This window comes from Salmo trutta, chromosome 14 (assembly GCF_901001165.1).
Source record: "Salmo trutta chromosome 14, fSalTru1.1, whole genome shotgun sequence".
NCBI lineage: Eukaryota > Metazoa > Chordata > Actinopteri > Salmoniformes > Salmonidae > Salmo > Salmo trutta.
Window position 1 is genome coordinate 45,844,618 of NC_042970.1, and position 22,355 is coordinate 45,866,972.

A 22,355-nucleotide genomic window follows, 5' to 3' on the forward strand; every position below is an offset into this window, starting at 1 on the left:
CTGTCCCTCACTCCTGGGACTTCCACAACACACTAGCAAACTGCAAGTGTCAACTAAGTAAGCTTTACATCTAAGAAAATCACAAACAAATCCATCGCATTTACCCTCCTCTCTTCCGTTCACCAAAACGAAGTGAACTTCTTGCCGAGGCCAGAAATAGCTGTGTAAAAGAGATAGATGGGAAAGGGTGGAATGAAAATAATGAAAGAATAATGTTTAAGACAGTAAGATAGTACATTTCACAGAATATTCTGTAGTAGGAGTGTACAGTACATCTTATAAATGATCAATGTTTCTATTATATTCAATCACTAAGAAAGAACATCAACGACTAAGGACACACACACAGCGGTGTAAAGTACTTAAGCAAAAATACTTTAAAGTACTACTTAAGTAGTTTTTGTTGGGGTATCTGTACTTTACTTCACTATTTATATTTTTGACAACTTTTACTTTTACTTCACTACATTCCTATAGGAAATAGTGTACTTTTTACTTCATACATTTTCCGACACCTGAAAAGTACTTGTTACATTTTGAATGCTTAGCAGGACAGGAAAATGCTCCAATTCACACACTTATCAAAAGAACATCCCTGGTCATCCCTACTGCCTCTGATCTGGCGGACTTACTAAACACGCATGCTTCGTTTGTAAATTATGTCTGAGTGTTGGAGTGTGCCCCTGGCTATACGTAAATAAATCAACAAGAAAATGGTGCTGTCTGGTTTGCTTGATATAAGGAATTTCAAATTATTTAAACTTTTACTTTTGATACTTAAGTATATTTTAGCAATAACATTTACTTTTGATACTTAAGTACACTACCGGTCAACATCTTTAAAACACCTACTTATTCAAGGATTTTTCTTTATTTTTACTATTTTCTACATTGTAGAATAATAGTGAAGACATCAAAACTATGAAATAACACATATGGAATCATGTAGTAACCAAAAAAGTGTTAAAAAAATCAAAATACAGACATCAAAACTATGAAATAACACATATGGAATCATGTAGTAACCAAAAAAGTGTTAAACAAATCAAAATACAGCGGCAAGAAAAAGTATGTGAACCCTTTGTGATTACCTGCATTTCTGCATAAATTGGTCCTCAAATTTGATCTGATCTTCATCTAAGTCACAACAATAGACAAACATGGTGTGCTTAAACTAATAACACACAAATTATTGTATTATTGTCTACATTGAATACAGAATGTAACTTCTTTGGGATAGGTGGCAGTATTTTCACGGCAGGATAAAAAACATACCCGATTTAATCTGGTTACTACTCCTGCCCAGAAACTAGAATATGCATATAATTAGTAGATTTGGATAGAAAACACTCTAAAGTTTCTAAAACTGTTTGAATGGTGTCTGTGAGTATAACAGAACTCATATGGCAGGCCAAAACATGAGAAGATTCCATACAGGAAGTGCCCTGTCTGACAATTTGTTGTCCTTCTGTTGCATCTCTATCGAAAATACAGCATCTGTGCTGTAACGTGACATCTTCTAAGGCTTCCATTGGCTCTCTAAAGCCGCCAGAAAGTGGAATGGGGTGTCTGCTGTCTCTGGGCGAAGAACAGCAGGAGAATTTGTAAGTGGTAAGCCTGGGGACAGTGAGACTGGAGATACGCGGTCACGAGACTACTCCATTTTTTTCTTTCAGCCTTTGAATGAATACAACGTCGCCCGGTTGGAATATTATCGCTATTTTATGAGAAAAATAGCATAAAAATAGATTTTAAACAGCGTTTGACATGCTTCTAAGTACGGTAATGGAATATTTTGAATTTTTTTGCCACGAAATGTGCTCGGGCGTCACCCTTCGGATAGTGACCTGAACGCACGAACAAAACGGAGCTATTTGAATATAACTATGGATTATTTGGAACCAAAACAACATTTGTTGTTGAAGTAGAAGTCCTGGGAGTGCATTCTGACGAAGAACAGCAAAGGTAATCCAATTTTTCTAATAGTAATTCTGAGTTTAGTGAGCCCAAAACTTGGTGGGTGTCAAAATAGCTAGCCGTGATGGCCGAGCTATGTACTCAGAATATTGCAAAATGTGCTTTCGCCGAAAAGCTATTTTAAAATCTGACACCGTGATTGCATAAACGAGTTCTGTATCTATAATTCTTAAAATAATTGTTATGTATTTTGTGAACGTTTATCATGAGTCATTTAGTAAATTCACCGGATGTTTTCGGTGGGTATGCTAGTTCTGAACATCACATGCTAATGTAAAAAGCTGGTTTTTGATATAAATATGAACTTGATTGAACAAAACATGCATGTATTGTATAACATAATGTCCTAGGAGTGTCATCTGATGAAGATCATCAAAGGTTAGTGCTGCATTTAGCTGTGGTTTTGGTTTTTGTGACATATATGCTTGCTTTGAAAATGGCTGTGTGATTATTTTTGGCAGGGTACTCTCCTGACATAATCTAATGTTTTGCTTTCGCTGTAAAGCCTTTTTGAAATCGGACAATGTGGTTAGATTAACGAGTCTTATCTTTAAAATGGTGTAAAATAGTTGATTGTTTGAGAAAATTGAATTGTGGTATTTTAGTTGGTTTTGTTTTTCGCGCCGTGCGATGACATTGGCTGTTGGCTAGGGGTTCCGCAGGCGGAACGGGGTTCCGCTAGCGGAACGTCTGTCCTCAACAGGTTAAACATTCACAGTGTAGGTTGGAAAAAGTACGTGAACCCCCTAGTCCAATGACTTCTCCAAAAGCTAATTGGAGTCAGGAGTCAGCTAACCTGGAGTCCAATCAATGAGACACTGTCACAACGTCCACAGAAGGTGGTGCCACTCCCCGGTCGGGCGGCGTTCGGCGGTCGTCGTCGCCGGCCTACTAGCTGCCACCGATCCATGTTTCATGTGTCTGTTGGTTATGTCTGTTTAGTACGCACCTTTTCCTTGTTTGTAATTAGTGGGAGGGTATTTAGTTTGTCGGTTTCTTCTTTGGGATTTGTGCGGGATTGTTTTGTGTTACGTCGAGGTGTATGGGCTGGATGATTTTTCCTATGTGTTTATGTACACGACTATTTTGATAGGCCGTAGGGTTGCCGGGCTGCGCTCCGTGTATTTTTGAGTTTGGAGCTGTTCTCCCTCTTGTTTGTGGTTTGCACCCTGCCTAGTCGCTGTATTCACTCTGGACTTTATTAAATATATATTCTACGGACCTTTCGTCTCCTGCGCCTGACTCACCCGTTTCCTGCTCCTTGAAATACGTGACAGACACAGAATATTTTGCCAGTACCGCTGTGGAACATCTAGGTGCACTTTTGCAAACTTCAGACGTGCAGCAATGTTTTTTTTTTGACAGCAGTGGCTTCTTCCGTGGTGTCCTCCCATGAAAACCATTCTTGTTTAGTGTTTTACATATCGTAGACTCGTCAACAGAGATGTTAGCATGTTCCAGTTCGAGTCCTGACCTCAACCTGATTGAGATGGTGTGGCATGACCTCAAGAGAGCAGTTCACACCAGACATCCCATGAATATTGCTGAACTGAAACAGTTTTGTAAAGAGGAAGGGAAAAATTCCTCCTGACTGTTGTGCAGGTCTGATCCGCAACTAGAGAAAACGTTTGGTTGAGGTTATTGCACCCAAAAAAGGGTCAACCAGATATTAAAACCTAGGGTTCACATACTTTTCCCACCCTGCACTGTGAATGTTTACATGGTGTGTTCAATAAAGAAATGAAAACATATTGTTTGTGTGTTATTAGTCTAAGCAGACTGTGTTTGTCTATTGTTCTGACCTAGATGAAGATCAGATCACATTTTTTGACCAATTTATGTATGAAGAAATCCAGGTATTTCCAAAGGGTTCACATACTTTTTCTTGCCACTGGATATTTTCTATTTGAGATTCTTCAAATAGCAACCCATTGCCATGATGACAGCTTTGCACATTCTTGGCATTCTCTCAACCAGCTTCATGAGGTAGTCACCTGGAATGCATTTCAATTAACAAATGTGCCTTCTTAAATGTTAATTTGTGGAATTTCTTTCCTTCTTAATGTGTTTGAGCCAATCAGTTGTGTTGTGACAAGGTGGGGGGGTATACAGAAGATAACCCTATTTGGTAAAAGACCAAGTCCATATTATGGTAAGAACAGCTCAAATAAGCAAAGAGAAACGACACTCCATCATTACTTTAAGACATGGAAGTTAGTCAATGCGGAACATTTCATGAACTTTGAAAAACTATCAAGCGCTATGATGAAACTGGCTCTCATGAGGACCACCACAGGAATGGAAGGCCCAGAGTTACCTCTGCTGCAGAGGATAAGTTAATTAGAGTTGCCAGCCTCAGAAATTGCAGCCCAAATAAATGCTTCACAGAGTTCAAGTAACAGACACATCTCAACATCAACTGTTCAGAAGGGACTGCGTGAAGCAGGCTTTCATGGTTGAATTGCTGCAAAGAAACCACTACTAAAGGACACCAATAATAAGAAGAGACTTGCTTTGGCCAAGAAACACGAGCAATGGACATTAGACCGGTGGAAATGTGTCCTCTGGTCTGGAGTCCAAATCTGAGATTTCTGGTTCTAACCACCGTGTCTTTGTGAGACGCGGTGTGGGTGATCTCTGCATGTGTAATTCCCACCATAAAGCATGGAGGAGGAGGTGTCATGGTGTTGGGGTGCTTTACTGGTGACACTGTCTGTGATTTATTTAGAATTCAAGGCACACTTAACCAGCATGCCTACCACAGCATTCTGCAGCGATACGCCATGCCATCTGGTTTGGGCTTAGAGGGACTATCATTTGTTTTTACAACAGGACAATGACTCAACACACCTCCAGGCTGTGTACGGGCTATTTTACCAAGAAGGAGAGGGATGGTGCTACATCAAATGACATGGCCTCCGCAATCCCCCAACCTCAATCAAATTGAAATGGTTTGGGATGAGTCGGACCGCAGAGTGACGAAAAGCAGCCAACAAGTGCTCAGCATATGTGGGAACTCCTTCAAGACTGTTGGAAAAGCATTCCAGGTGAAGCTGGTTGAGAGAATGTCAAGAGTGTACAAAGCTGTCATCAAGGCAAAGGGTGGAATCTCAAATATTACATATATTTTGATTTGTTTAACACTTTTTGGTTACTACATGATTCCATATGTGTTATTTCATAGTTTTGATGTCTTCTAGAAAATAGTAAAAATGAAGAAAAACCCTTGAATGAGTAGGTGTTCTAAAACTTTTGACCGGTAGTATATATTTAAAACCAAATACTTTTACTCAAGTAGTATTATACCGGGTGACTTTCACTTATACTTGAGTCAATTTTCTATTAAGGTATCTTTACTTTTACTCAAGTATGACAATTGTGTGTACTTTTTCCACCACTGCACACACACACACACACACACACCATACAGAATTTGTTCAACTGTAATTCCATCAGACTCTTGTTGTGTCCCAAATTGTACCCTATTCCCTCTATAGTGCACTACTTTTGACCAGGGCCCATAGGGCTCTGGCTTAAAGGAGTGCACTGTATTTGGAATAGGGTGTCATTTGAGATGCAGCCAGTGTATACGTGTCAGTTTTTCAGTATTCAGGTACTCAGGGCCTTACCATCACCCAGTTTCCCTGCCTGCTCGGCAGCCCCTCCCGCCCCTCCCAGGATATTAGTGAGAACGTTTCCCCCGTCCGCTGTGGGCTGGCCTGCCGCTGCACTGCCGATCCCACCAGGCCTGCTACCTATCCCTCCAGGAGGGGCTGCTTTAGAGCCTGCAGAGGAACAACAACAGCACTGTCAGATGGTATTTTATTGATTTAATTTTTATTTAACCTTTATTTAACTAGGCAAGTCAGTTAAGAACAAATTCTGATTTTACAATGACTCCCGATCACAGCCTGGGATCGAACCAGAGACTGTAGCAACGCCTCTAGCACGGAGATGCAGTGCCTTAGACTGCTGCGCCACTCAGGAGCCCAAGTATGTCGGGGGCTTATCATTCTGTGTTTAGGTAGTATGTCCTTCTGTGTTTGGGTAGTATGTCATTCTGTGTTTGGGTAGTATGTCATTCTGTGTTTGGGTAGTATGTCATTCTGTGTTTGGGTAGTATGTCATTCTGTGTTTGGGTAGTATGTCCTTCTGTGTTTGGGTAGTATGTCATTCTGTGTTTGGGTAGTATGTCATTCTGTGTTTGGGTAGTATGTCATTCTGTGTTTGGGTAGTATGTCATTCTGTGTTTGGGTAGTATGTCATTCTGTGTTTAGGTAGTATGTCCTTCTGTGTTTAGGTAGTATGTCCTTCTGTGTTTGGGTAGTATGTCATTCTGTGTTTGGGTAGTATGTCATGTGACTATAGGAGAGATATAGGTCAGTCTCACCAATGCCTGTGAGGGGGGGTGTAACTGTCTTGGGAGGCTGTGCTGCTGCTGCTCCCCCAATCGCTGCTGCAGGTTTCGCCCCCCCAATGGCTGCTGCAGGTGTAGCAGGGGTCGCCTGTCACAGAACAGAAAGAGAGGGGAACAAAATCATTACTGTCTAGCTGTTCACCAAGAGGTAGAAAGTAAGATGGCATACATTTTCACATGACATTCAATGGATCTTGAAATACCAACCCCATCTAAGATGTACTTACGGCTGTGGTTGGTGACTGGCCTGCGGTGGGTCCAGCTGGCTGCCGGCTTTGTGCCGGAGTCTGGCCAGGTTTATCCTGGTGCTGTGCCGCTCCTGGTCCTGCCCCTGGTCCTGTACCTGGTCCTGTCCCTGGTCCTGTCCCTGGTCCTGCCATGGGACCTGGCCCTGCGGTCCCTGGATTGGCCTGAGGCCCCCCAACAGTGGTCTGAGGAAGCTGGCTCTGCTGCAGGGGCTGCTGCTGCTGCTGCTGCTGCTGCTGCTGCTGCTGGGTGCGTTGTTGCTGCTGGCCAGGCTGCTGGGCTGGCTGTCCCCCGTCTGGCCCCTGGGACCCAGGCTGCCTGCCTGACTGGGACTGCCCACTGGAACGCTGCCCCTGCTGCTGGGGCCCCCCTGGACCAGCCTGGGGTTGCTGCCCTTGGCCCTGCTTGGCCCCTGCAGAAGGCACCCCCTCCTGTCTCCTGGAAGATGAGCCCGGCGGCCTCTGACCCCTGCCCCCAGTGCCCTCGCGGTGGTGTCCAGAGGCCGGATCACGGGAGGAGTAGTCCCCAGAGTCCCGATCCCGGTAGCCCTCCCGGGAGGAACGGGTTTCCGAGCCTCCCCTCTTCTGGGTGGAGGAGGATCCACGGCCCTCAGAGCGGGTGGATGGGTCTTTGGGGTGTGTTCTGGAGGAGCGGCTGGACGACCGGGGCTCCTCGCCAGAGTGGCGGGAAGATGAGTGCCTCCCCGAACTGCCGCCGCTACTGCCATGGTAACCACGGTGGTCACGGGATGACGAGGTGGACGAGGGGTGGCGAGGTTGGTTGTTGTACTCATCCTGAGGCCACAGGTCCTGCTCCTCGGGGGGCTCGTCGTAGTCGTGGTAGGTGTGCTTCACGTTGGCGCTGGTCTGTTGTCTACCTGTGGAGATGTGGCCTGCGCTCCCGTGGTGTCTGGAGCGGTTGGCGCGAGCCTCCCTCGGCTTCTCAAACCAGTCCGTCTCCTCCTGACCCAGATGATAGGCTTTTTGGACAACAAAGGTTATCATCAGTCAGTTTCCTTTTGTGATGTGTAGAGAGGAGAAGAAGAGAGACATGCAGACTGAACTGAACCCATGCAGACGACAGACAAAAAAGACGGGCCGAAAATCTCAAAAACATGCAAAGTCTTTCAGAGTCAAACAAAAAACAGCAAAAACGTGTAAAATCACAAAACTACATTTTTAAAAATGTTTTCAGCATGCAAAAACAGAAAAAGATGTACGAAACATAGGCAGATGCGGTTTATGCATTGGGCACAACATGCGCGTCTTTTCAAACAGTCACACAACAGAAAGAGCCGTCGTGCTGCTCTGAAGACCACACTTGGCATATAGACTCTTTCCAGCATACAGAGAGACAGAGGAGGTCAGGCAGTTAGTGGCATTCAGCACCAGTTACCTTCGCTGTCCGACACAGCTGCGTGCATGTCGTCTACAAGGTATGGGTCATCTGGTTTGTACACGTGGCTCCTGGGCAGGTCCTTCATGTGGTGATCCTGGACGTCCGGCAGGGAGTGGCTGGAGCCGTACTGGTTCCTCACGTCATGGGGATCCCCGGGTACCCCGGTGCCGCCTCGTCCGATCCCCACAGGCTTCCCCATGGGGCTGAGGGGGCTCTCCTCCTCTGAGTTCCGTCCACCGCGGTTGCCTCTCTGAGACCGCTCCAAGGCGTCCCTCTCGTAGGACTTGCTCCTGTAGCCTGAGGAGTCCCTGGAGGAGATCTTGTCCATGCCGTAGCCTGTAGACCGGGATCTCCCCGAGCCGTACATCCGGTCCTCCTCTTCCAGGGCTTCCCGGCTTCCCGGCTGGCCGCCATAGTACTTCTGCTGGTCGTAGCCGCTCTTCTTCACCCCGGACCGGGACACCACGGTGCAGCTGCCGCCGGTAGAGGTGGTCATGGTGTAAGAGGCCAGGTCAGACTCAACGTCCCGCGCCTCCTCGATGGGGGAGAACTTTGAGATCTTCTGCTCCATTCCTTGCTTCCTGTGCTTGCTGCGCTTACCGGAGGAGACCACGGCAGGGGCCAGGTTCTTGGATGGGTGTTTCTGGGGCCCTGGGCCTCCTGGACGTGTTGTGCTGGGGTGTTTATTATAGTCGTCATAGTAATAAGAAGATCCCCCAGTAGTGCTGGTCCTGGGGTCCACAGCACCCTGCTGGTGGTAGCCCGTGGTGCCTGCAGGCATGTACGGGTCCACAGGCTCATTGCTGTAGCCAGTCTGGCGCACGGGGCCGTTCTCACCGTAGCGTCCTCCTATTGGATGGCCAAGAGCATCAACAGCAGGGCCTGTGTTCTCTTTGGTCAGCTCGCTGATGTCGTCAATCATGACGTAGTTCCTGGGGATATTCTGCTCCAGGTTGGAGGTGTAGAGGCCATCTGCAGCATAGGCTGATGTGGGGCTGTCCACTCCGTGGGTCAGCACAGGTTCCGGGGGGCGGTACTGCACGTAGGCGTTGGGCATGGTGTTAGAGGCATAGACTGAGCCAAAGCAGGTGTCTGGAGCTGATGTGGCCACCGAGACGGCAGGGTTACTGATCACCTCGTAGTTGGTGGGCAGCTTCTGTTCCAGGTCGGCCAGGGAGGTCTGACGAGGCCTCTGGTGGACAGTAAGGATCTCAGCCTGGGGCTGATAGGACATCCCCTGGCCGGGGTAGGGGCTCTGGCCTGGGTAGGGGAGGTGTTGGCCTGGGATAGAGGGGTTGGGAGGCTGGAAACCCTGGTGGCTATGCTGCTGCATGCCCAGGTCTGTATGGTAGGAAGGCTGGCCATAGCCCCCATGGGCTGGGTAGCCTGGCTGGGTCTGGTAACCTGGGCCTTGGGGTGGGTGTGGCTGGAAGGTGCCTGGCTGGGGCTGGCCAGCTGTTGGGTACTGAGGGGGCTGGAAACCGATCTGTTGGTAAGCAGCGGTTGGCTGCTGTGTGGGTGTGGGCTGGCTCTGTGGGTACTGATAGGCCATGTAGGAGGAGGTGGGCGGGTACTGGGAGGCCGGGCCGAGGTCGTTGGTGAACTGGCTCATCGGCGCCGTGCTGGGCCTCGTCAGCAGACCGTTACCATCGAACGTCCCCGTGGCTGCAACCATCCTCAGGTTGTTAAGCTCGGTGTCCGACATGTAGTCACGGGCGTCGCCCATGCAGCGCATGTAGGCCAGCTCCCTCCTCTCCCTCTCCTTCACCAGGGTCTCCTTGCGCTGATGGATGCCCAGTTCCAGGTACCGCAGCTTGGCGTCAATCTCCTTCTCCTCCTCCTCCAACTCCTGCTGCTGCTTGCGGAGCTTGGTAGACTCCTGCTCCACGGCCTTCAGCTCGCTCAGCAGGCCAGCCTTAGTGACCCCCTGGGCGGGCCTTGGCAGCACCCTCTGGGGCTGCATCCCCGGGGGGCTGCTGTACATGTGGGACATGGCTGGGGTGACGATGGGGAGAGGGCTTTCTTCTGGAGGAGGGCTAGGCAGGGTCCTCTTCACCTTTCTCATCAGAGAGTTCTGCTGCTGCTGCAGGGTGGCCATCTGGAGCTACAGGAAGAGAAGCACCATTAGGACGACACGCACATAACAATGAACAGAATGCCTGCATGGAAATCAGACTAATTGCACTAAAGTGCTTATGTGACGATTACAGTCCAGTCTCCCTCTTCTACTCATTGTAATTTTTTTATAGCTTAATTCAGAAAATGTCAATTTCATAGAATAGCTTAGCATCAATTTAAGGTAAAATGTATAATTATGTTTCAAATTAGTTTGGGTCCATTAAAAAAGACTTCCATCATAAATAAATGAGCAAAAATAATAACCAAGAACAAGTTTCTTATTAAACAGAACTCTGTAAAAGATGAGCGCTACAGTGGGAGGAGACCGTGAAGAATAATGTCCACGTGAGAGAGAATGGACAACCTGGGAGCGATTCTCAGCATAAATAATGAATACTCTTATTTTCAGAGCCTTATAAAATTCCAACCGTAACATAGTCATCCACCTTTTCCTTACTTATCTCAAAACCAAATGGCAACAACCACAAACTAAGAGCAATAATAAATCATTGTTCACAGAAGAGAAAAAACATTCAAACATGACAAGATTCCTTCTTTCTACTTACAGTTTAGGAGTTGTGTAGACCCATGGTGAATTGAATAAGTATCCGTGAGAATGCCATTTTTACAAATGTTGATGAATGCCCAGCACAAATAAAACAAGAAAATACATGCAAAAATCCTCTTATGATTTCTATGTGTGCCTATTCCTCTGACAGCCTTCGCACTGAGTGCAGAAGGATCTGACTTTACTTTGACCAGCTGCTAACATGCCGGAAGACAGCAGGGCTATAGCAGGATGCCTTCACATTGTGTCTCCCCTTGGCATGTCTAAGGGCTTTGCCAGATATAGCAGGGATAGCATGATGGAGAAAGAGAGGGATGGGGTGGGAGGTGGAGTGTGTGTGTGTGTGTGTGTGTGTGTGTGTGTGTGTGTGTGTGTGTGTGTGTGTGTGTGTGTGTGTGTGTGTGTGTGTGGTAAAGCTAGAAAAGGCAAAGTAGAAAAAAGAAAATTATATCAGGGAAAACTATGGAGTGAGAAACAGAGAGGATGGTATAATGGAGTAAAGGGGAAGCTTGCTTGGTGCCTGGCATGGACAGCTGCTCTCCTGAGAACATTCTGTCACGTCCTTTGATGCCAAACCCTGTGTGATGCATATGTGCTCTCACACAAAACTCTAGTCTATTCAGTATCACTCTGTTCAGTATTGTGTTGTCTACTCTCTATGCTCTCAACTGTATATAACACAGTTATAATAAAAAAAAGTTGTTTGAGAACAAATGCTTGTTCTCTTCAAAATAATAAATGTATGTATTTATTTTCATAGCTGGTCATTATGATTAACCCTGTTAGTCCCTGTTAGTCCCAAGTATTTTTGCCAATGCATTTTTGCAACATAGGAAAATACCTCTAGCTCTGGCTCAGAATGTTTGTTTCTCAATTTTCTTTTTCTACATAATCTCTATAATTTAGAGAAGACAGGACACACACCAGTTGCTACTAAGAGTTACATCTAGGTCTAAACATGAGTTTACCCAGCAAACAGGGGATGTCCTAAGAACATTAGCCGACGTTCCCATTAGGTCCCTTTAAGGGTTTCGGCAAGACGTTATCCCACTGATGTTCTGAGAACGTTCTAGGAACATTAAAACATGACGTTAACCGAGGGACCATAAGAGCATGTTCAGTACAGGTCCCAGTTTGGTCACAGTATAACGTTATAATAAGGTATTTTGATGGCCATTAGGTAACGTTGGGAAAACGTTCCTATTTGGTTCTGATAGGATGTTATCCATGGGACATTCAATGACCACAAGGGGACGTTTCATGATGGTCCCAAAGGAGCGTTAGACGTTCTTGTAAGATGAACCCGGGTCTGTAGTGACGCCTCTAGCACTGCGATGCAGTGCCTTAGACTGCTGCGCCACTCTTCTCTCATCAATATCTATTGAACCAAGCTTGCCATGACTACGAAAATTATATATTCTGAATCAGGGGAGGATGGATAAAAATCCACACCTTTATTTTGGTGTTTAAATTTAGATTTGTTTTATTTCAAATCTCCAATCGCTCTTAAAAAAGTGTGCCATGGCTATACAAATTCTATATTCTGAATCAGGGCAGGATAGATGTAACGTCTGCTTCCAACTCACACTCTCAAACACGTAGATCCCCTGAACGCAGCTCACTCTCCAGATCCCAATCACCTGAATTCTGATCACCTGTTCACACACCTGTATGTCATTATCACACACTATTTAGTTCAGTTCTTTGCACCCCATCACTGTGAGGTATTGTTTGTTTTTCTATTCGGAGCTCTGATTTTCCCGGAATTTAATCCTCCTGTGTATGATCGTTTTTGCCTGCCTCACTAATGACGCCTTTTTCCTATTCCCTGCCTGTACTTTAGCCTATCGGATTTCCTGTTATCAACCTATTGCCTGATCTCCCGGACGACATTACTTGCCTTTTCCCGGCCTGTATTGTTGTCTTTTTGGACCCCCTGTGTATGAGTTTCTGCCTTCCCATGGACCCAGCTACCTGCCTCCTCCTGTGGTCCTTTACCAATAAACACCTGCTGCGCCCTGCGCTTGAAACCAGCTCTCAGTCTCCCATCGTGTTCATTATAATAGAGAAAAATAAATAAACAATTCTGCCTCCAAAAAGCTGTGGTCAATTAACCATTTCTTTGTGGATTTTGATGTGTGCTTGGGGTCCATTGTCTTGCTGGAAGATCCACTTGTGGCCAAGTATCAGCCTCCCTGAGATATACTGCGGGCTTTCTACTTTCCTCTGATATATATTTATCTGTGGGTGGTATTGTTTTTTCGTTACGTGTGTGACGCTTCAGGCTGGTTTTGCGCCGGGTATTGTTATAACCCGTGGGTTGGTTATTTGTACCATTTTGTGTAATTTGTGCGCTATCGCTTTGTTCCTTGTGCCGTAGTGTTGTGACGCAGTTACGTCCGGCTGTTTTTCCTCTGCCTTAATAAAGTGTGCCTGTTCACTCATCTCTTCTCCTGCACCTGACTTCCTTCGACCAGTTGCGCACACTCTGACAGTAGGCCAGTGACACAAAATCTCAATTTAATACATTTAAAGTTCAGGCTGTAACACAACAAAATGTGGAAAATTATGAATTATGAGTACGACTACTTTCTGAAAGCACTGTAGCTAGCTCTCTGTCTGTTGCTTCTTAACTTTTTAAGAAATGAATTTGTTCAAAACTGCTCAACTGTCTTTCTCTCTTTTTGAGTCAACTACTCACCACATTTTATGCACTGGAGTGCTATCTAGCTGTACCTTATGCTTTTAGTACTAGATTCATTCACTGATGCTTTGATTGGGTGGACAACATGTCAGTTTATGCTGCAAGAGCTCCGATTCCTCCGGAAGTCGTCATAATTACTTGGTAAGTCTATGGAAGGAGGTGAGAACCATTAACCTCCTAAGTGTTGTATTGAAGTCAATGTACCCAGAAGAGGACGGAAAATTGCTGTCCTCCGGCTACACCATGGTGCTACCCCAGAGAGTCCTGTTGAGGATACTGTAGACCTTTGCAAAACAGTGAGTTCTAATCTGTTATTTGGTGATGTGAATATATTTTGTATATTTTTTTGCAGGGTAGGACCTGTTGCATCTTTGCAACCGGGGGTATCGCAGGGTTTTAATGTTACTGAAGTGAAAGTGAAATAATAATGTAACTTATTACATACCTGACTGTTGGAAAGGGCCTGCTGATGATAAGGTGAGAACCTGTTCTTGGCAGGGTCTTCTGAGGTGGGGCTGAGGGGTTTGGGGTCTGACATGGAGCGCTGCACACTCTTGATGGGCCTGGGGAGGCTCTGATGACGCTGAGGGGACTCGGCAGTGAAGGCTTTCTGCTGGGGTGTGACGTGCGCCTTGTTGAGTTTCTCCTGGGAGGTGAAGGTGGTCTCCAGCATCCGATGGGGTGACAGCGGGGACACGGGGGAGTACAGCACCTGAGGAGACTTGGGAGGCTGACGAGATGGGGACTCGTTCTGCTGCTGGCCTTGGTAGCCGATATCCAGAGGATCGGGTTTCCTCCTTTCAAACTTGGCCACCCCTTGGGGAGGAGATGGGGTGGAGCCTACCATCTGCATGGTGGTGGAGTATGGGCTGATGGTGGTGGGGACGCTGAGCTGAGGGGCCACCACCCCCTGAGACTGGACCTCTGGTTCTGTCTGACAGGCCAAGCTCTCACCCTTATGGGTCCTCTCTGGAGCAGAGATGTAGTGTAGTAGCTCCACCTTGTTTGTCTCAGCCGCAGTGATGTGGATTGCAGGTGAGACCCTGCCCAACTGGTCTGTCTCAGTCTGGCATGAGGAGTCGTTGGTGGTCTGAATGGCTATACTAGAGGAGGACACTTTGGAGGTTCCGTCGGATTTGACCTCCGCGCTAGAGTCTGAGTGCTTGGAGAAGCGTGACCTCCTGCGCCTCACCGGTTGTTCCCACTCTGCTTGATCCTCGTCGTCTGTCTGGACGCTGCAGTCGGCGATGCGCCTGGTTCTCCTGCCCCTACGGTTCATATACCTGTCCTCACCATCTTCATCATCCGTCTGCACGCAGCTATCTGCAATCCTCCTCACCGGCTCCTCCTCTGCTTCGTCCCTAAGACGAGGCATAGAGTTCCGCTTCTTCATGACTCTGGACTCCGCCTGATCCTCACTATTTCTGAAGGACATCTCAGAGGCAGAGCTAGATATAGGCCTTGGGGTCACCACTGTTTGGACCACCTGCCCTTCCATGTGGGGTTGCCAGAACTGCACACTTTGGCCCTCCTGTTGAATCACCCTACCACTCTGGTCACAGATGATGAAACCTTGAGGGGTTCCTCCTCCAACTACTACCCCTTGAGCAGTAGTGGCTGTAGCAGCTGCTGCTGCCGATGCAGCAGCTGCCTCGGCTGCTGCGGCTGCAGCTGCTGCCTCCACCACTGCAGTCTTCTGCCTCTTCTGCTCCTCCAACTGCTGCTGGAGCTGCTGCTGCAGCGACTGGATCTGGTCCAGTTGCATCCTCTGCTGGGCTAGCTGTTCCCTCTGCATGACCAGCTGGGTCTCCCTTTCCGATTGCTGTTGATGCAGGACTTGCTGTTTGATGGTCTGCAGCTCCTGAATCTCGCGCTGCACCAGCATCTGTTCTTTCTCCCTGTGCCTCTGGAGCTCCATGCGGTCTCTCTCCAGCTCCTCATGCAGCCGCATTTGCCGAAGTTTCTCCAGCTCCACACGCTCTCGCTCCATCTGCAGCATCTGCTCTTGCTGCTGTCTCAAACGCTCTTCTACCTTTTCTAGCTCTGGGTCTACAGAAGTAGCAATGGTGGTGCTGGCTGCTGCAGCCTGGGGTGTGGTCTGGGGCTGCAGCTGAGTCTGGTGCTGCACTAGAGCCTGGGGCTGAGGCTGAGGTATTAGCTGGGACTGGGTTTGAGTCAGGGATAAAGCTTGAGTTTGAGTTGGTATTTGTTGTTGCATTTGAGTTTGCATTTGTTGCTGTATTTGGGACTGCATTTGTTGATGGATTTGGACTTGCATTTCAGTTTGTGTATGGGGGTGTGTCGTAACTTTCTGCGCTTGGATATGAGTTTGGGGGGTCTGTTGGTTTGCAGACTGAATTGGCATTGCAGTAGTTTGTACACTCTGTCCACCCATATGAGAAACCGTTTGGGCCGGTGGTAAAGTTTCAGCTGTGTGCACAGCAACGGTTGCCAAAGGCTTCCCAAGGTAGACTGGAGCTTCCTGGGTGGAGGTGCTTGTGTCAGGTACATTTCCAGGAACGCCAGCTGTTGTAGGAAACTGGTTGGGAGAAGCGTAACCATAAGGTCCCTGTATAGACAGAGGCATCCTTGGGGTCACATGAGGCAACCTGGTGAGGCTAGCCAGTGGTACAGCGGTCACGCCTGCAGGGTAAGGTCGGTATATTCCTCGTGGCATGGGTCGCAGAACAGAGGAAGGCTGGGTAGTTATTGGCAAGGTAGAGGCTATTGGGCTGTTGATGGTGGAGTATGTCATGCCATCAGCTCCTCTCATTGCAGATGGATATAAGGCCCGTATGCTTGCTTGTCTGGCATTGATCAGATTGGTTATGGCTTGGCCGTGTGCAGTGGGCCTACCGTCAGGGCCATAGAGTAGGTTGGCTCGGATTGATGCTAAACTTTGCTGTAGGTTGAGCCTAGCTGCGGGGCCTGCTCCTCTTCCAGCACCATACTGCATCATGTCAGGGTTGCTGTACCGTTGACCGAACTGGTCCATAGAGTTCAGAGCTGCACACATTCGGCTGATCTCCCTGGCAGTGGTGGCACTATACTGTGCCAGGTTGGCGTCCGGTAAACCTGCCTGACCATAGCCGTAGTCTTGGTTGATGTTGGACATGGAGCCGTATCTTCGCAGGGGTAAGGGAGGACCTGTAACATCTCCTTCATGACGTAAGTCTGTGTAGGATCCATACTGCGCACCCATGCCAAGATATCCTCCTTCGTAGGTTTGATTCATGGTGCTCAGATCCACGGCCAGGTCCCCAGGGTCAGTCCTCTGATAGTACTGAAGTCCTGCATTAGACAGGTTGGTGTCAGACATGGAAGGTTGAAGCCTCCCTCCAGGGGGTATAGGGTATGGAGGGACTCCCTGCATTGGTTTAAGCTCCTCTGGTGCTCCTTGCATGCTTGATGTCTGGTAGCCATTATTTCCAGGTTGTTGTTGTTGTTGTTGTTGATGATGTTGCTGTTGTTGTTGATGATGATGTTGCTGTTGTTGTTGATGACGTTGTTGTTGTTGTTGTTGTTGTTGTTGTTGTTGTTGTTTCTGCTGCTGTTGTTGTTGTTGTTGTTGTTGCTGGCTTACACTGTAATGTGGAGCAGGGGGTGGAAGGGTGACTTGGGAAGGTTCAGTGGTAAGATTTTTCTGAGTTAAGTTCCCTGCACAACTACCAGCGAAGGGTAACTTGTACACGACGTCACAACAAGCCACTTGGTTCTCTGGTTTCTGCATCTGTCCACCAGTGAGATCCAGGACCTGGGGAGGAGGAGGAGGAGGAGGCTCTTTGACCAGCTGAGTCACTGTGGCCACCTGAGATGTACTGCGGTCTTCCAGTTGGACCATCATGACATGGGGCTTTCCCGTGGACAGGTTCATGACCGTGGGCTTGTTCTTCAACTCCAAAGCAAGCCCACCCTGACAATAGTCGTGCTGAGTGTTAGAGGAAGGTGGAGCCACAGACACTGGCTGAGGAGGTAAGGGAGATACTCTAGGAATTGCACTGACACTGACCACAGGCTGAGCAATGCCAACGCTTGTCTGGCTCACCACCAGGTCTTTCTTCCGCAACAGTGGCTGGACCTGGTTTGCTAGGTTATAGCGAGCGAAAGAGGACTGCTGGTGCTGCTGGAGCTGCTGCTCGAGGAGCTGTTGTTGCTGTAGGAGCTTCTGCTGCTGCATCTGGAGCTGATGCTGCTGGATGCCCAGATCCTCCAGACATGCGTCAATCTTAGGAATGGACGGGTCAGTGATGGGTGTCTTAGTTTGTGTAAGACACATTGCTGATCCAACACCTTGCCCCAGATCCATACGGTTCTGAAGGGGATCTCCGTAAACCACTGGATGCCCCTTCGGCTGAGATATAAACATGGAGGCTGCCACGGTGACGGTTGTTGGAGTGGACGCAGACACATGCGGCTGCTCTTGTGCATTCAGGTTCATGGCTGCATTCAGGTCCTGCACCGCTGTGTGACGGCTGGGTGGTTGTTCAGCATCGAGAGAATACCTCCTTGTATCAGTTGCCAGAGACGTTAGATCCATGCCCTGGTCAGTCATGATGATTGGGGCGGGCTTCATTGGTGCTCTCAGGTCCACCACAGATGCAGGTCCACTCGGATGCATTTGAATTTGGCCCTGCTCCACGACCCTAGAGGTACCTGGAACGTTGGAGATTCTGCATAGGGAGATATTTTCCATTGACATTGACCCACGACTGTATGTGGTAGCTGTGGTTGTCATTGTCATGCTCATACTAATATTAACCCTCTCTGCAGTTTGGGGCCTCTGTACACCGGGTTGAGGGGTTTGGTGCAGTGGGTGCATTTGTGGGGATGTTGGGGAGCTTGTTGAAGGAATATGTTGCTGATACATGGGCTGACGTATACCCTGTGTTGGCGAGGACAGGGGCGAAGTGGAAGAGTTTACAGTTAAAGGCTTGGCAGAACTGGTGGTGGTCTCAGAGCCCAGAGTTATCACCATTACTGGTGAGTCGGAGGAGGACTGTTGTCTTGCAAGGCGTGGCGACGCTGATCTTTGTGGCGTCTGGGCTCCATGTTGTTGTGGCGGTATTGGGGAGGTTGGGCCGCCAGCGCCAGGCTGAGAATGTCGTGGAGACCCCCCAGGCCCAGTGGGTCGTGGGGTCACCCCAGGCCCTGTGGGTCGTGGGGACACCCCAGGCCCTGTGGGTCGAGGGGACACCCCAGGCCCTGAGGGTCGTGGGGACGGGGAATGAGTGGGGCTCTGTGAGGGAGAGGGAGCAGGGGAAACAGGAGGACTGGGGCCTTTAAAATAGGAGAAGAGGGAGGATGCGATGGAGGGCCCTCCAGGGTCAGGAGGAGGCACCCCCTGTGCCGGTCCATGAGTACCTGGTCTTCCAGCTGCCGGGGGGATTACACCCCCTATTTTGGCAGTCTGCGTCCTCATCCTGTCTTGGGTTTCTTTCGATAGATGCTGTGTCACACTGATTCCTTGGGGGATCCCTCTTCCAGACCCACGTGGGTCGTTTGAGGAGAAGGAAACAGGTGCAGAGATCTGTGTGGGGCTGGAGCCAGGTGTTAGGGAAGCTCCAGTGTCTAGATGTTGTTTATTGCCAGGCTGAGGTGCCCCAGCCGGTTGCCTTTGTGGACTTCCTTGTTGTTGACCTGGCCTTCCTGGCTGTCCCTGCTGCTGCTGCTGCTGCAGTATCTCTGCTTTCCTCATCATTTCTTCATAAACCTCCTCTGCACTTTTCAGTGTCTTGTCAGATGGTGAAGTGGCAGTAGGTTTTTCAGTGGGGGAGTAGAGAGACATAAACGTGGGTAGATTGTGGTGGCTTCCTGACTTGTAGAGCTTGGAGCCCATCATTTCAAAGCCCTCTGCCTCTGAATCCATGGAAGGGGAGTACTCTGAGCAGGAGGATCTGTGGAGCTCCTCCATCTCTGCTGCCTGTCTCAGCTCCTCTGTTGGGGATGCATCCTCGATGGGAGAGAGGTTGCTGGGCGGAGTCTTGGATCTCTCTCTACGTCTCTGGGCCCTCAGCTCCTCTTTGTCTCTCTTAGTTTTCCTGGCTGTGCTGCGGATCCTCTGCAGGTCCAGATCTCTCATCTTCTCCTGCTCTCTCAAAAGCTCCTCTTCCTCCCTCAGCTCGTCTTCCTCGGATGAGTCCTCAATGGTGGGCAGGAGTGGGCCATGGGAGCGGTGGCGAGCCTTCCTCTGCTGCTTGGCTTCTTCCAGTCTCTGCCTGCGGCTGGGGCTGCTGTCACTGTCATCCTCCATGGAGGACACAGAGGTAGGGGACGTGCCGGAGGTGTAGCTGGGAGTGGTGGCAGGTAGGGTGGATGAATACTCCCCCCTCGACCGCTCCTCTGGTGATCCAGTCAGGCTCTCCATCTCCAGCTCTGGCTCTCTGAGGTCATGCTCTGAGTTGTTCAGCTCGATGGTCTTAAACCGCCGCAGGCCTCCTTGGGAAGCCATCATACCTTCGTCTTCTTCACCATCAGCGCCCTTGGTGTCCTCTTCAAAACTACTGGAATGGTGGGTGAGGCTGCGTCGTTTCTCCTTCCCCAAATCCTTTTTGTTTTTTGTTTTCTGGTAGCCGTACCCTTCCTCCTCCTCCATCTCATCTTCGTCAGCGCTCATTTCCATGATCTGCCTCCTCATGAACTCCTCATCTGTCATTTCTTTATGGGACTTCTTCTGCCTGGGCGGTAAGGGGGACAGACCACTCTCGCTGCTGTCCTCCACATAGTCGTGGCGCAGCTTTGAGCTGAGATCGTCCGACACTTCCCCATCCGAGTTGTACTCCTCGTCCTGGCCAATGGACAGAGAGTGAGGCCTCCCCCGGCCCTGGTCTGCAGCGGCCTTGGACTTTGACTCTAGCAGCGGCCGCATGGAGCTCTCCAGCTTGGTTATCTCAGAGGGGCTCGAGGGGCCTCGTTCACTCAGCTTCAACCCCGGATCCTCCTGGATCTGGCCTGTGATCTCGCCCATGGAGCCGGATATCCCATCTGACGAGTAGCCCGTGTCACTGAGGCTCTGTGTGCTGGACTTGTTGGAATACTGAAGGAAAGAGAGAGAAAAAAAGCGAGAGGTCAGAGGGCGGTATTAGCATCAGTCCTTTTTCCCCTTGACTTCATTTATTTCTATAACAAAAAGTCTATTACAGGCATCAGCGCACCCTTTCTTTCCTATCATTTCACCTAACTCATCGGTAGTGTCACTTTTATGAGCATTTGTTTCACAGATGATAGGGGTTGGAATTAAAGCAATGGAGCTTATACAGGATATATTACTATTCTGGCAAGACACAAGAGAATAATTACATTGAAAGGAATTCAGTCATCAAAGCACATGCAACTATAACAGATAATGTAATACATACAGTGCCATGAAAAAGTACTTGCCCCCTTTCTGATTTTCTACATTTTTGCATATTTTTGATACTGAATTATCAGATTTTCAACCAAACCTCATATTAGATAAAGGGAACCTGAGTGTACAAATATAATAAGTATCACTTTTTTTGTTATGTATTTAATTAATTTCCCTATGTGAAAATAGTTGCCCCCTTACACTCAATAACTGGTTGTGCCACCTTTAGCTGCAATGACTGCAACCAAATGCTTCCTGTAGTTGTAGATCAGTCTCTCAGATCGCTGTGGAGGAATTTTGGCCCACTCTTGCATGCAGAACTGCTTTAACTCAGCAACATGTGTGGTTTTTCAAGCATTAACTGCTTGTTTCAAGTCCTGCCACAACATCTGGCAGGACTTTGGGCACCCGAGTGGCACAGCGGTCTAAGGACACTGCATCCCAGTGCAAGACGCATCACTGCAGTCCCTGGTTCAAATCAAGGCTGCATCACGTCCGGCCGTGATTGGGAGTCCCATAGGGCGGAGCACAATTGGCCCAGCGTTCGTTGTCCGGGTTTGGTCAGGGTAGGCCGTCATTGTAAATAACAATTTGTTCTTAACTGACTTGCCTAGTTAAATAAAGGTTAAATAAAAAACACCTATAATAATAATCTCAATTGGGATTAGGTCTGGACCTTGACTGGGCCAAGCGATACTGATTGTGTGTTTTGGATCATTGTCTTGCTGCATGACCCAGCTGCGCTTCAGCTTCAGCTCACAGACAGATGACCTGACATTCTCCTGTAGAATTCTTTGATACAGAGCAGAATTCATGGTTCCTTCTATTAAGGCAAGTCGTCCAGGTCATGAGGCAGCAAAGCATCCCCGAACCATCACACTACCACCACCATGCTTGACCGTTGGTATGAGATTCTTACTGTGCAATGCAGTGTTTGGTTTTCACCAGGCATAATGGGACCCAATGTCGTCCAAAAAGTTCTACTTAAACTCATGTGTCCATAGAACATTCTTCCAAGAGTCTTGATGATCATCCAGGTACTTCCAGGTGCTTTTTGGCAAACTTGAGTTAACTTTGTGGACCAGATGGGTCCCATTATGTCTGACGAAAACCAAACACTGCATACCTTTCTTAATTAAATAAATAAAATAAGTATTTTTTTTGTGTTATATATAAACTCAGGTTCCCTTTATCTAATATTAGGTTTTGGTTCAAGATCGGATAACATTCAATATCAAAAATATAAAAAATATAAAAAATATAAAAAATATGCAAAAATAGAGAAAAATCTGAATGTGGGCAAATACTTTTTCACGACACTGTATAAATATGACTAAATAAAAAGCTTGAGATAAAAAGTGACAAAAAAAACGACAAATAACAATACAACACACAAAGAAAAAAAACATGATATTTTTGTTACATGCTTGTATAATACATTTTCCAATGCAATCACTGCAATACAGTTGAAGAATGATGGAAATAAATGAACAAGTTGATCAAAATATAATGATTAAGAAAAAAACAAAAAAAACGGGGCATTGCATGTTAATAACACTGATTAATCAGAAAGATGACCATA

At 47.9% G+C, this 22,355-nt stretch overlaps 1 protein-coding gene across 2 annotated transcripts in view; it reads right to left on the minus strand.

Annotated features, from left to right (window-relative positions):
• The window catches only part of bsnb (bassoon (presynaptic cytomatrix protein) b), a 111,918-nt gene that overhangs the window by 11,450 nt on the left and 78,113 nt on the right, over positions 1 to 22,355 (minus strand). For both annotated transcript variants that reach the window (XM_029776108.1, XM_029776107.1), the window contains exons 5-10: positions 13,874 to 20,461; positions 8,036 to 10,142; positions 6,622 to 7,619; positions 6,368 to 6,482; positions 5,607 to 5,762; positions 105 to 160 (exon numbers count right to left, since the gene is read on the minus strand). In XM_029776108.1, the coding sequence (XP_029631968.1) occupies positions 120 to 160; positions 5,607 to 5,762; positions 6,368 to 6,482; positions 6,622 to 7,619; positions 8,036 to 10,142; positions 13,874 to 20,461 (10,005 nt within the window). In that variant the 3' untranslated portion in view covers positions 105 to 119. The remainder of the gene's footprint in view (positions 1 to 104; positions 161 to 5,606; positions 5,763 to 6,367; positions 6,483 to 6,621; positions 7,620 to 8,035; positions 10,143 to 13,873; positions 20,462 to 22,355) is intronic.